This window comes from Trichomonas vaginalis, chromosome III (genome assembly GCF_026262505.1).
Source record: "Trichomonas vaginalis G3 chromosome III, whole genome shotgun sequence".
Lineage (NCBI taxonomy): Eukaryota > Parabasalia > Trichomonadida > Trichomonadidae > Trichomonas > Trichomonas vaginalis.
In genome coordinates this window covers 12,977,915-12,990,168 of record NC_067205.1, presented here as the reverse complement: position 1 = coordinate 12,990,168, position 12,254 = coordinate 12,977,915, and the positions used below count along the sequence as shown (strand labels likewise).

The 12,254-nt window shown below is 33.0% G+C and overlaps 3 protein-coding genes and 1 pseudogene across 4 annotated transcripts, besides 11 other annotated features; 1 reads left to right on the top strand and 3 right to left on the bottom strand.

The window, feature by feature from the left end:
- Window positions 1-4,442: part of a mobile genetic element that runs on past the window's edge.
- On the bottom strand, window positions 159-809 carry TVAGG3_0692230 (uncharacterized protein; the record flags this gene model as incomplete). The annotated part of the gene is made up of 1 exon (XM_051243072.1): window positions 159-809. The coding sequence occupies one exon, from the start codon at window positions 807-809 to the stop codon at window positions 159-161; it is 651 nt and encodes a 216-aa protein (XP_051089659.1).
- On the bottom strand, window positions 1,233-1,660 carry TVAGG3_0692220 (annotated as a pseudogene). Its single transcript has one exon. A coding segment is annotated over exon 1 (428 nt).
- A 23-nt stretch (window positions 4,443-4,465) lies between the features above and the next one.
- Window positions 4,466-4,759, bottom strand: TVAGG3_0692200 (protein of unknown function, DUF4106 family; the record flags this gene model as incomplete). Its single annotated transcript, XM_051243071.1, has 1 exon — window positions 4,466-4,759. A coding segment is annotated over one exon (294 nt), but the record flags the coding sequence as incomplete, so codon positions are not given.
- A 469-nt stretch (window positions 4,760-5,228) lies between these two features.
- Window positions 5,229-6,320, top strand: TVAGG3_0692190 (attachment subunit-related family; the record flags this gene model as incomplete). Its single annotated transcript, XM_001279380.2, has 1 exon — window positions 5,229-6,320. One exon carries the CDS (start codon window positions 5,229-5,231, stop codon window positions 6,318-6,320), a length of 1,092 nt encoding a protein of 363 aa, XP_001279381.2.
- Window positions 6,321-6,390: 70 nt separating this feature from the next.
- Window positions 6,391-6,431: a mobile genetic element.
- A 364-nt stretch (window positions 6,432-6,795) lies between these two features.
- Window positions 6,796-6,881: a mobile genetic element.
- A 161-nt stretch (window positions 6,882-7,042) lies between these two features.
- Window positions 7,043-7,131: a mobile genetic element.
- A 161-nt stretch (window positions 7,132-7,292) lies between these two features.
- Window positions 7,293-7,381: a mobile genetic element.
- A 161-nt stretch (window positions 7,382-7,542) lies between these two features.
- Window positions 7,543-7,631: a mobile genetic element.
- Window positions 7,632-7,792: 161 nt separating this feature from the next.
- Window positions 7,793-7,881: a mobile genetic element.
- A 161-nt stretch (window positions 7,882-8,042) lies between these two features.
- Window positions 8,043-8,131: a mobile genetic element.
- A 161-nt stretch (window positions 8,132-8,292) lies between these two features.
- Window positions 8,293-8,381: a mobile genetic element.
- Window positions 8,382-8,543: 162 nt separating this feature from the next.
- Window positions 8,544-8,632: a mobile genetic element.
- A 161-nt stretch (window positions 8,633-8,793) lies between these two features.
- Window positions 8,794-8,983: a mobile genetic element.
- Window positions 8,984-12,254: the final 3,271 nt, after the last annotated feature.

The following is a 12,254-nucleotide window of genomic DNA, read 5'->3' as shown; positions in this document are numbered from 1 at the left end:
ATGTCTGTCAAGAGAACAGAAAAAGGCGTCAAAGGCGCCGAGCGCAAAGCGCTATATTGTGTTAGTGAAAATTGCACCAAGTCAATAAGATTAGGTTTGCATTATGAAGATGAGTTCAATAGTGTTGAAGATGTTTTGGACAGATATTACAAATTGCTTTAATTTACTAAAACATATTTCAAACAAAGCTTATAGTAAGTAGATAGTTTTGTATACTCGTTCGAATATTTATACTTAAACTCAACTCCTGGAGTACCTGGTGTTTCAATGATGCGGATGTTACCTATTTTCATGAATATTGGAGTTTGACCACAGCATTCGATTTCAGGGTCGAGATAGTCAATGACACATTGCTTTCCTGTTATTCGTGATATAATATTTTCAAGGTCCTCCTTTGTTAGAATTATTTGGTTCTTACTTATAAGATTTGTCAAAAGCTTCTTATCGTCTTTGAGTAAAATTGTTTGGTATAACTGAAGAAGGTAATGGTCTACGTTATCTGAAGGATTTGTTTGAACATTTGTGTAAGGGTTGTCGTTGGCTTCTCTTGAAAGAACTTGGTCCAGTGGTGGATACTCTAACTTAACATCTGATGTAGCGTTAGCGTTTGAAGCTGTGTTTAAATTCACGGCGCCATGCGCCATGATGGGCTCTTTGAGCCCTCCCGACTTAAGATCTGGTTCTTTTTCTTTCAAACACTCCGAACTATAGTTCTTTATGACAATATTGTTTGTCGTTCGTGAGTCAACATTTGATGTTGGTTCAATTGGAACATTAACGGCACTAGCTAAGATGGATTTGCTTCTCATTTCATATAGAATAAAAACCTTTTATATGTATGAAATGAACAATATACTCGACAAGGGTTTGAATGTAAAGCTAACGAATGAAAATATTGTTGAATTCACTGAGACAGGTGCTGTGTATAAAGATGTAGAACTACTGAACAAAAGAGCAAAGGGAAGAAGCAGGAATATGAACAAAGGGTGGAAACCTATAAAAATTTATGTCAATGATGGTTCAGGAGGTTCAAACATAAAGTATGCAGAAAGTTATAGAGTTTATGCTCTCAAAGGTGAAAAGCCTTCATTTAAGAACAGCTATTCTAACGCATATCCTCAAAAGCTAACGGATGGGGAAGTGGATGATATGAATGACAGCAAAAATATTAACAGAAATGGCGACAGAGATGCATGGAATTTGTTTACCATCAGTCAATTGAAGGTTAAACTTTAAAACAATGTTGGTCGTTCCCATGGAATATTTTTGACTTTAATGGTATTAGTCATGATATGAATCTCAAGGTATGAACGAGGAGAGAGAGAGACTTATATGCTTCCCAAATTTCTTCAAAAGGTAATGTTATACCTGACTGTTTCCAAATGAGTTCAATGTCATAACGTGAGAAACCTTGAAAGATAACGAAGTCAGTTATGAGACGTTTTATGTTTAAAGCAAGGAAACGCCATGTTTGCATAAGTATTGCTACAGTTAAATGGTAATGTCTGACTTTAGTAATGATGTTAGCTAATGGTGAGTCTGGTTTTGACACTAAACCTTTTCCGGCGAAGTCGTCACAAACGAGCAGAGTATTTGAAGGATACTTTTTGAAGGGGTATTTTGAAAGTTTTGATAGAATGTAGTTTGTCAGTCGTTTCATATCGTAAACTCCTGAGTACTGACGTAAGTGGTGTTTGTCAATAATTCTTTCCATCTCTTCTGAAGTCTTTTGCATTCCTGACTGTATGAACTCTACAATAGCATAATATTTTCTCTTACGTCGAATGTAACGTTGAAGAAATTCAATGAGTTCGCTATCTGGAACTTTAACGACAGATGCTTGAACTTTACTCATGAATGTTTTCGCTGTTGAATCCATAGAGTCTGAAGTTGCTGATATAATGATTTGGTCATAGTAAGAGTCGTTTCCTAAACGCTCTGTTATGAGTATATGACGAATGAGGTTAAATGTCTTTCCTGAACCATCTTTCCACAATAGAAATACACACCATTTGAACAGAATTCATAATCTTTGCTGAAAGGAAGAATAAGAGAAGAGTTAAGTTTGTCTGTAGTTTCATTCATGTCTTCATCTACATCATGTATTAAATGCTTCATTTTATCTCCATTAAAAATGCAAGTCAGAAATATTCAGAACATAGCACCGAGTCTAACTGACAAGAGTATAAAGATATACTATGAACACGTTATGATGAAACCAACCAAAATTCAAGAAAGTCAGTATACTTATGAATATCCAAGACACTGGGTAGAGTATGTAGGAGGTGAGAAAGCTATTGAAATAAGACAAGTTAGAAGTATTCCAGCAGGAAGAACAATATTATTGAAGAACTTTAATGTTTTGAGATATAATGATGAAACAAAGAAGCAAGATAGTTTCCCTGTTGCTGTGTATGTGAACTTAGATACAGGAGATGACATGAAAGTTTTTAACACAAAGCTTCAAACGGTATTGAAAGAACAACTTATAGCAGAAGGACAACCCATTACTTCAGAAGTTACCATAGCATATAATTTTGAAACAATGCAATAGATTTTTAAAAATCGTCTCTGCAAAGAAGTCAGGTTTTACATTTAATGAAGCAGATGTTATATTCGAATGAAAACTTCAAAGCTATTGCCATGGTTAGATAATGACGATTGCTTTAAGAAAATATTTAAATTCAGTGACTCAAAGATGTCAATAGATGACCTTCGTGGAATGTTACCATCGACGTTTACAGTTGAAGGTTCAGCAGGATTGCTTACAAGGATTGTCAATTGGTGGTGTTTGGTCTCGTGAGAACATTGTTATAAATCCAGTATAAGTGAATTTGCTGAAGAATCTATATTATGTCTTTCAAACTACATGTATTCGCCACCGAAGCATTATAGTATAACCAACTTTGTCAGTAAGTTTAACATAAGACATGTCGAACCTTCTTCAATGAAAGATGTTGTGCTACCTAAAGATGGAAAGGATGGACTCATTATTGAGATGATTTTAATTGCATATTAAATGAGCTTGTTCTTGAAAGTCATTCATGATGAAATAACTGTGTAGAAGATGATTAGCAATTGTTCAGACATTTTGAAGCGAATAGATGAGATAAGAAAGAAGTTAGATAGACCGCAAAGCGGTGAGGGCGAAGCCCGTGAGAATGTTTATGTTTCATTGACTTTCTCCAGTAACGAGAACTTTTATGAGATAATATTGAAGAGAGATGATTTTAATATGGTGTAAATGGTAGCTTGGGCAGCTTTAGGCGCAATGGGAACAAAAGCATTAGCATTTGGAGCAAAAGCACTTGGGGCTTATGACGCAGTAAATAAAATGAGTGGAGGAAGAGTTTCAAAGACATTAGACGCAAATAAAGGAAAGATTGGAGTCTGGGTTGCAAAGAAGTTAAGATTAAATAAAATAGGGCTCATAAATAAAGCATCCAATTTGGTTGCGACTGAGTCAGAAAATGCTTTAGGAAAGGACGATGAGTTTGCAAAACAAGCAAAAGACTTTAATGACCAGATGAAAGGTGAAACAATACATTTAAATAGAGTCGATGGAACTAAAGAAAATGTTTCTTCTCCATCAGCAGTTCTTCCGTATGGTCCCTATGGAATGTATGGAAGCCCTTACGAAAGACCATTTGACCCATTGACTGGTGGAAGTAATTGGTATCATTATGGACGAAGAAGAAAGACAGTCAAGTTGGAGACGGATGTAAAGAAAGCAACTAAAAAGAAATCAAGGAAGAGAGTTATAAAGCAATGAATTCAAGTGGGTGAAAAAAGAGGTGAGATTTCACCACTTCACCTTAATTTATTTTGTGCTATGTTTTCATACGCGTGAAGGTAGTGATATCGTTTATTTTTTATTTTATTTTTATATAAATTATTTTTATTTTATTTTTATGTAAATGACGAAAACTATTGAGATAACAAACTACAACGGTCATGAGTTCAAGAATTTGTTCTTCGTTCCTCGTGAAAATACATTCTATCAGATACGAGGGAGAAAGGGTAAAGTTAGTTTGAGCGTTTATGACAAAGAGCATTATGGAAGATATATACAAGCAATAGATACAAACGGTAAGCGTGTTTCATTAGCTTTGTCAAAACTTATAAACATTAATTATGACAGTGACTTTGACCTATATGAAGAAGAAAGTGAGTCAGAAGATTATGAGCTGTTATGTGAAGCACAGCAATGGGAGGAGTTGCAATACTTTTGTAAGTGAGAACATTAATGGGAACGTTAGTGAGAACGTTTATTTTTTACATTAGTGAGGTGAAGAGGTTGGCGGCTTTGTAAATATTTAATGTTAAATTAGTGTTGTCGTTTGTGTTGTAAAATATACGTTAGTGGTTTTGTAAAGTGTCAAACCGTTATCTTGGGTAAGGTGGAACGCAGTGCCACCATAACCAAGATAGGGATACTAACTATGTCTATGTTTGACTTTTTGACATCTGTTATTTGATTTTTGAGTGAACTCAAATTCATTTGACTTTGAGGGTTATAAGCTGTTCCGTCTGCAGCTCCACCATAGCCTGCCATTTTCGCTAAAAGTGCCGCTCTTAAACCTCCACTCTGTGCACCAATAACTCGGTTTAAAAGCATAGGGTTGCTTGACATTTGTTGCAACATAGTGGGGTCATTCATCATTTGTTGTTGCAACTGTTGTTGTGGTGTCAGTTTTACTATTGGATGTTTCAATGCTCCCTTCCTCTTACGTATATTCTTACGTAGCTTACGTGGCATTTTAAGTGAAGTTAAAAAGCGGTTTTTGACAGATGTTTATATGACACTTTTGTTCAGCACAAAAAACTACTCGGTCAAAGTGTTGTCAGTTTTGTAAAATAACCGTCCTATCTCATTCTATAAGGGGAAAAAGGCTTCTCAAAGTATACTTCCTTGGAACGCCTGTAACTTTTCCTGTAGCGACGATAGACCCTTACTTGTCCGGACAAAGTTATACTATTTTGAGTGCTCTACAAAAAAGTCAACGGCGACGACTCTCAAAAACCGTTGTGTAAAAAGTTTTACCGTTGGACAAAAAAGTATATATAGAAAACAAAAAACGTTTATAGTTCATTCAATATTTGAGATAAACGTTTTTCCAACGGTAACTATTAAATAAAATAAAAAATAGAGGGGGTTACCGTTGACAAAAACGGTTTTTATTCAATATTCATTTTCCACAAACTTCTGGTCAGTTCATTTTTGTCTAATGCAAGACCACAGTAGTAGCATGACTGACAATTCTTTACAAAAGCTCTTTAAAGGTCAAACACTTATATCCTCATACTTTACTAGTATGTCCAAAGAGGTTACACAGGTTTCAGTCCAATCAGACTCCAATCAGACACAAATTGAAGCTCAAATTCAACCAAAAGAAACTGCAGAAGTCGAACAAACATCAGAGCAACCTTCAGAACAAACAATAACACAACAAACTACAGAAGCTCAAGTTGTTTCAGTCCAATCAGACTCAAATCAGACACCAAACATACGCAAAGTTCAACTAAAAACTTACACTCCTACAGAACCAGAAGGTGTCTTCTCATTCTCAACAACAGAAGCAAGATATAGAAGACTCATTGCAGCTTATCCAAACAATTTGTCCTTAACAGACAACAATGACTATGATAGATATTTCAAAAGTATAATAAAACCAGTCGAAACATTAGAAAACAAAGTTCAAAACCCGACAGTAATGGTTGACTTTTTCTTGTCGAATTTGCCTTATGTTTCAACTATGGTATCTCTTCAAGCAATTGACGAGTTCATTATTTGCTGTGAACCAAACTTAAGAGAACAGCTATATGAAACACTCAACGACTTTCGTCCTTATCCTTTAACTTACAATTGGAAAGAAGATGAAAACAAACGCGGTTCTTTCTCCTGGAATCTTTCCATTGTTGCTCCAGCTGGTGTAGCTGCACATCCATTCGAAATATATCCAAAATTGCATTACGAAAACAATATGCATATTATAACAACAGCCGCTTTAGATATTCCTGAACGGATACCAGATGGAGAAGATGTTTCAATAATATCTGTTCAAGCAAACCGAGTTGCAATGCCACTTACAGTATGCAAATTCACTCACTCAAGCAGACAATTCTATCAAAATCTTGAGTTCGTTTTTACTGGCACAGCCAAAATGCTTCTCAAAAAACCAGAACAAACCAAAATAACCATCTTCTTATCTGGTTATTGTGAAGATGAAGACAATTCGGACGAAGAAGAAGAAGAGGAGGAGGAAACAAGCGAAGACTCAGACGATATCCAGTTCATTTCCATCCGTAAAAAACATTAAAGCAAACATTTCAGAATAAAAATTCTAATTTTAATCTAAATAAATTCTTTTCTATATGGGCTAGAGGGCGTGTTACATATTAAGTTCTGTCAAAATGTAAGCTATTGAATTTTTGAGAGGGAAATAATCGTCGAGGAAGTAAAAAGTGACGCTTTAGGAAATATTATTAGAAATATGATAATAAATATATTTGGAAAAAATATGTTTTTTTCAAAAATTGAAATGTTCATAGAATATTTTGAAATATGTAGGGAATTGAATTCGGTAATATATGATAAACAGGATTTTTAAATTTCAAGGAAAAATAGCTTTTGTGAATACTTTTGAGAACTCTTCTCAAAGATCATGATTCAAATATATTAAGGAGCCAAAATATTAGAGATGAGTTCACAATCAAAATTTTACATTTTAATTATTTAGAAAAACGTATTAATCTCAATAAAAAAATATCTCAAAGATTAATAGTTAATTTAGGGTTTCCTAGCTATCTAGAGGGAATTGTTCCTTATGATGTATATATTTATAATGTATGCATCATAAGGAACAATTCCCTCCTTAAAACGAGAAAACTTGTTCGAAATTGTTTATCATTTCGAACAAGTTTTCTCGTTTTTAATAACAAACTAAAGGCTATGAGGCACTGATTATATATTAGTGCCTCATAGCCTTTAGTTCCCAGTAGATAGCTGGGAAACTTTCTCCAAATGATAAGTTATTTAGAGAAAGTTTCCCAGCTATCTAGAGGGAATTGTTCCTTATGATGTATATATTTATAATGTATGCATCATAAGGAACAATTCCCTCCTTAAAACGAGAAAACTTGTTCGAAATTGTTTATCATTTCGAACAAGTTTTCTCGTTTTTAATAACAAACTAAAGGCTATGAGGCACTGATTATATATTAGTGCCTCATAGCCTTTAGTTCCCAGTAGATAGCTGGGAAACTTTCTCCAAATGATAAGTTATTTAGAGAAAGTTTCCCAGCTATCTAGAGGGAATTGTTCCTTATGATGTATATATTTATAATGTATGCATCATAAGGAACAATTCCCTCCTTAAAACGAGAAAACTTGTTCGAAATTGTTTATCATTTCGAACAAGTTTTCTCGTTTTTAATAACAAACTAAAGGCTATGAGGCACTGATTATATATTAGTGCCTCATAGCCTTTAGTTCCCAGTAGATAGCTGGGAAACTTTCTCCAAATGATAAGTTATTTAGAGAAAGTTTCCCAGCTATCTAGAGGGAATTGTTCCTTATGATGTATATATTTATAATGTATGCATCATAAGGAACAATTCCCTCCTTAAAACGAGAAAACTTGTTCGAAATTGTTTATCATTTCGAACAAGTTTTCTCGTTTTTAATAACAAACTAAAGGCTATGAGGCACTGATTATATATTAGTGCCTCATAGCCTTTAGTTCCCAGTAGATAGCTGGGAAACTTTCTCCAAATGATAAGTTATTTAGAGAAAGTTTCCCAGCTATCTAGAGGGAATTGTTCCTTATGGTGTATATATTTATAATGTATGCATCATAAGGAACAATTCCCTCCTTAAAACGAGAAAACTTGTTCGAAATTGTTTATCATTTCGAACAAGTTTTCTCGTTTTTAATAACAAACTAAAGGCTATGAGGCACTGATTATATATTAGTGCCTCATAGCCTTTAGTTCCCAGTAGATAGCTGGGAAACTTTCTCCAAATGATAAGTTATTTAGAGAAAGTTTCCCAGCTATCTAGAGGGAATTGTTCCTTATGATGTATATATTTATAATGTATGCATCATAAGGAACAATTCCCTCCTTAAAACGAGAAAACTTGTTCGAAATTGTTTATCATTTCGAACAAGTTTTCTCGTTTTTAATAACAAACTAAAGGCTATGAGGCACTGATTATATATTAGTGCCTCATAGCCTTTAGTTCCCAGTAGATAGCTGGGAAACTTTCTCCAAATGATAAGTTATTTAGAGAAAGTTTCCCAGCTATCTAGAGGGAATTGTTCCTTATGATGTATATATTTATAATGTATGCATCATAAGGAACAATTCCCTCCTTAAAACGAGAAAACTTGTTCGCAAATTTTATCGCATTTCGAACAAGTTTTCTCGTTTTTAATAACAAACTAAAGGCTATGAGGCACTGATTATATATTAGTGCCTCATAGCCTTTAGTTCCCAGTAGATAGCTGGGAAACTTTCTCCAAATGATAAGTTATTTAGAGAAAGTTTCCCAGCTATCTAGAGGGAATTGTTCCTTATGATGTATATATTTATAATGTATGCATCATAAGGAACAATTCCCTCCTTAAAACGAGAAAACTTGTTCGAAATTGTTTATCATTTCGAACAAGTTTTCTCGTTTTTAATAACAAACTAAAGGCTATGAGGCACTGATTATATATTAGTGCCTCATAGCCTTTAGTTCCCAGTAGATAGCTGGGAAACTTTCTCCAAATGATAAGTTATTTAGAGAAAGTTTCCCAGCTATCTAGAGGGAATTGTTCCTTATGATGTATATATTTATAATGTATGCATCATAAGGAACAATTCCCTCGCTGAAGTGAGAAAACTTGTTCGCAATCATTTCGCATTGCGAACAAGTTTTCTCACTTTTAGTAGGGAACTAAAGGCTATGAGGCACTGATTATATCAGTGCCTCATAGCCTTTAGTTCCCTGTAGAAAAGATCGAAATTTTATTCTGATTTTAACTGATCTATATTTCGCTTGCGTTATTTGAATCTTTTCTTTTGCATATGTCATTCCTTTCACTTTTCGAATTTCATTTGCCTGCATGCTCTCTCGTTTTGGTTGAAAATCAACTCAATCTTAAAATGAACTTCTTCATTCTTTACAATAAATTCAATTTTTTTCGAGATATATCTTTATCTACCCCTATGTGAGCTGCATATTCTTTCTCGCTAAATTCTTTTGATTCTTCAGAGCTAAAAATCAAGTTTAATAAAAATAATGTTTATTCATAATTTTGAAAACCAAATTCAAATTTGAATGAGAATTTTTGAAAAAAATATAGAATATTTCAATAGTTTGGAATCTCTTCAACTTCCCACTGCTTATTAACACATTTTTTCCAGAGCGGTTTATCATCCTTGGTCCATTTCTTAAATTTGTTGTAAACCTCTCTTGGAGTGTATGGTCGAACTCCAATTTTTGGATGAGCGCCATGTGGCATGTCATTGTATTTTTGCCTGAATTCTTCCAATTCCTGATTGATGCTCTCAAATTCTGAAGACTTTGGAGCATTTTTGTCCAGTGATGGCCAGAGGCGTTCAATTTTGCCATTTTGACGTGGCATGTATGGAGCTGATTTTCTGATTTGAATGTCATAAGTACTCAAAAATTTTGTGAACTCTCCCTCATTTTCTTTACCGTTATCTGACCAGAAACAGAAAGGTGCTCCATATTTTTGAACTGTTGCAATTGCCACTTTTGAAGTTTCTGTTGAACTTTTGTTACGAAGCAATTTCAATGCTAACAAATAACGACTTTTGTCATCAATTATTCCATAAACCGGTAAAGTTTCTGGTTCTTTCAAAAAATGAATATCCACATGCCAGATTGTATTTGGAAGAATTGCTTCATAATCCACATAATATGCTTTTGGATTACTTTTATCTTTTTCTTTGTAAATTCCCAGAAATTTTGCTGCCTTAATAACTGCATTGTAACTGATTTGAAATTGTTTTGGATTCATATTGAGAGTCCAATACAATTTTTGAACCCCACATTTGTAATTTTCATAAGAATTCTGAACCTTCAAAATTAATTTTGCAAATTACCTCAGACTTTTCAGAGGATTGAGTGGCACTCAATCCTCTGAAATAGTCTGTGGTAATTTTTAGTCTCTACACTATTTCAATATAAGCTCCATTTTTAAACAGTTTTTAAAAATCGAGCATTGAAAAGTGTGATGAGACTCTGGAGTTAATTCCTCTTGTGGAGGACCACTTTTAATTTTTGGTGTACCACCGATTTCTTTGAATGCTTTTTTGAGAGTATTTCTTGAAATTTGTTTGAAAATTGTAACATTTTGATAAGAATATGGAACTTTTTTCAAAACTGTTGCGTATGTTAACTCACCATAAGGATGTCAATTCGGAAAATTGTTTTCATTTTAGGAGAATATAATTTTCCTTTTGGAAAATTTAAAAAGTGAGACGCGCAGGATTCGAACTTTTTTAAAAGTTGATTTAAATATATTCTAGTGTGATTTCTAAGGATAATATCATATTTAAAATAAGAATATACTAGTTTAGGTGGTATTAATTTTTTGGATAAATTTGAGAGTATGTACGTTTAGGGCATGAAAAGTGTCAATTCGCTCAGCGAAAGCTGAGCTAGCTTCGTTCTCGAAAGAATAAGGAAGGAGTGAAAGAGAGTGATACAGATGTTGACACATTCATATCATTTCAACAAATTTTGATCAAATTGAAATGCAATGAAATTCAATTCACTTCATATCCTTCAGTCAGTACATTGATTTCCTTCTGCATCACAATGATAACTCGTGCATCAATAGTTCTACAACTAACTCAGAAAAAACAAGATTTTTCCTTCCAGCTTACAGCTTTTAAAAAGTTTCGATGATAAAAATCACTCTACTCTTGTTTATCGATATGTTGTGATAGTAGGTAAACGTATTCTTATCGATATTAATAAAAATATTTTTACGAAAATCTGAACCAATTACAGAGTTATTCATAAAGTTTATGATAACTGTAATTACTTCATCTTTGTTTTATATTTGAATAAACAATTTAATTTAATTTGCATAATTTTTTTTAGTTGAAAGACAGGAAACTTAGTTGAGTTTGTATTATTTTTATCGTTCAATTCATTGTATATGTGAGTGATCCAGATATTTAAGATATTTAGAAAAAAATTATTACCCAGATTTTCTTTACTTTTACCACCCCTCTAAAGCTGGGGACACCGCCTATCGTTGGGAATAGCTATTAAATAGAACTACCAAGGGTATTTTTCGAACTGCCGGTGTAGTGGAAACATCCGACATTATGATTCATTATGCCAAGGTTTGATTCCCATTTACCCAATTTTTTTCTTTTTTGGATCATGAATTTTTTTTTGGGTCACTATAAGATTTGTTTCATGTTCTAAATCTGCTGCATATGTAATCTATTTTTATTTACCTATTTTTTAAAAATCTATTGGATTGCCAAATTTGAATATATTTAAAATCATAAAAATCTAAAAAAAACTATAAATATATGTTTTATGCATAGTGCCGATACTCAAATATCAGATTACTTAGATCCATGAATAATATCCGAATTTTTTTTTCTTAAAATTAAACTTCAAAACTTCTTGCAATCTTATTCTTAATCAATTGTAAATTTTTAAAACCATTTTTTAAAATAATTTTGCGTAAATTTTATTCTCATGTTGTTTTAATCGAAAATTGATACATTTTCAAAAAAATAATATTGACTTATGAAATTCATTTTTAAGGTGAAATAGTATTGTTTTTATTAAAGTATATGAATAATATATAAAAAATTAATGAATAATATAAGCAGATTTTTAGTTTACAAAACAAATATGAGCAATGCAATTTCAAACTTTTGCTGGCAATTTCGATATTGCTCAAGTTTGTAGTATTTGTGATACCTATAACATCGGCTTAATCAAAATTCGATTTTTCTTATGAGTTATTGAGAAAATTTGATTGCAATGAGAAGGATTTCGACGTTTTTGATAAACTAAGAGCTGAGCTTTAGGGGTTCAGTTCATTTATGGCTGTAGTTTGATGCGTAGATCTCTTTTTTATTGTAAATTCTTTCAGCATGGAGATCGAGAATGAATCTTTTGAGAACTTTATGAGTTTTTACACCCGTAAAGAGGTCCTTCGAGGAAAGATAGTCCAGACTACATGAAGATGTGGGTTAACCAAAAA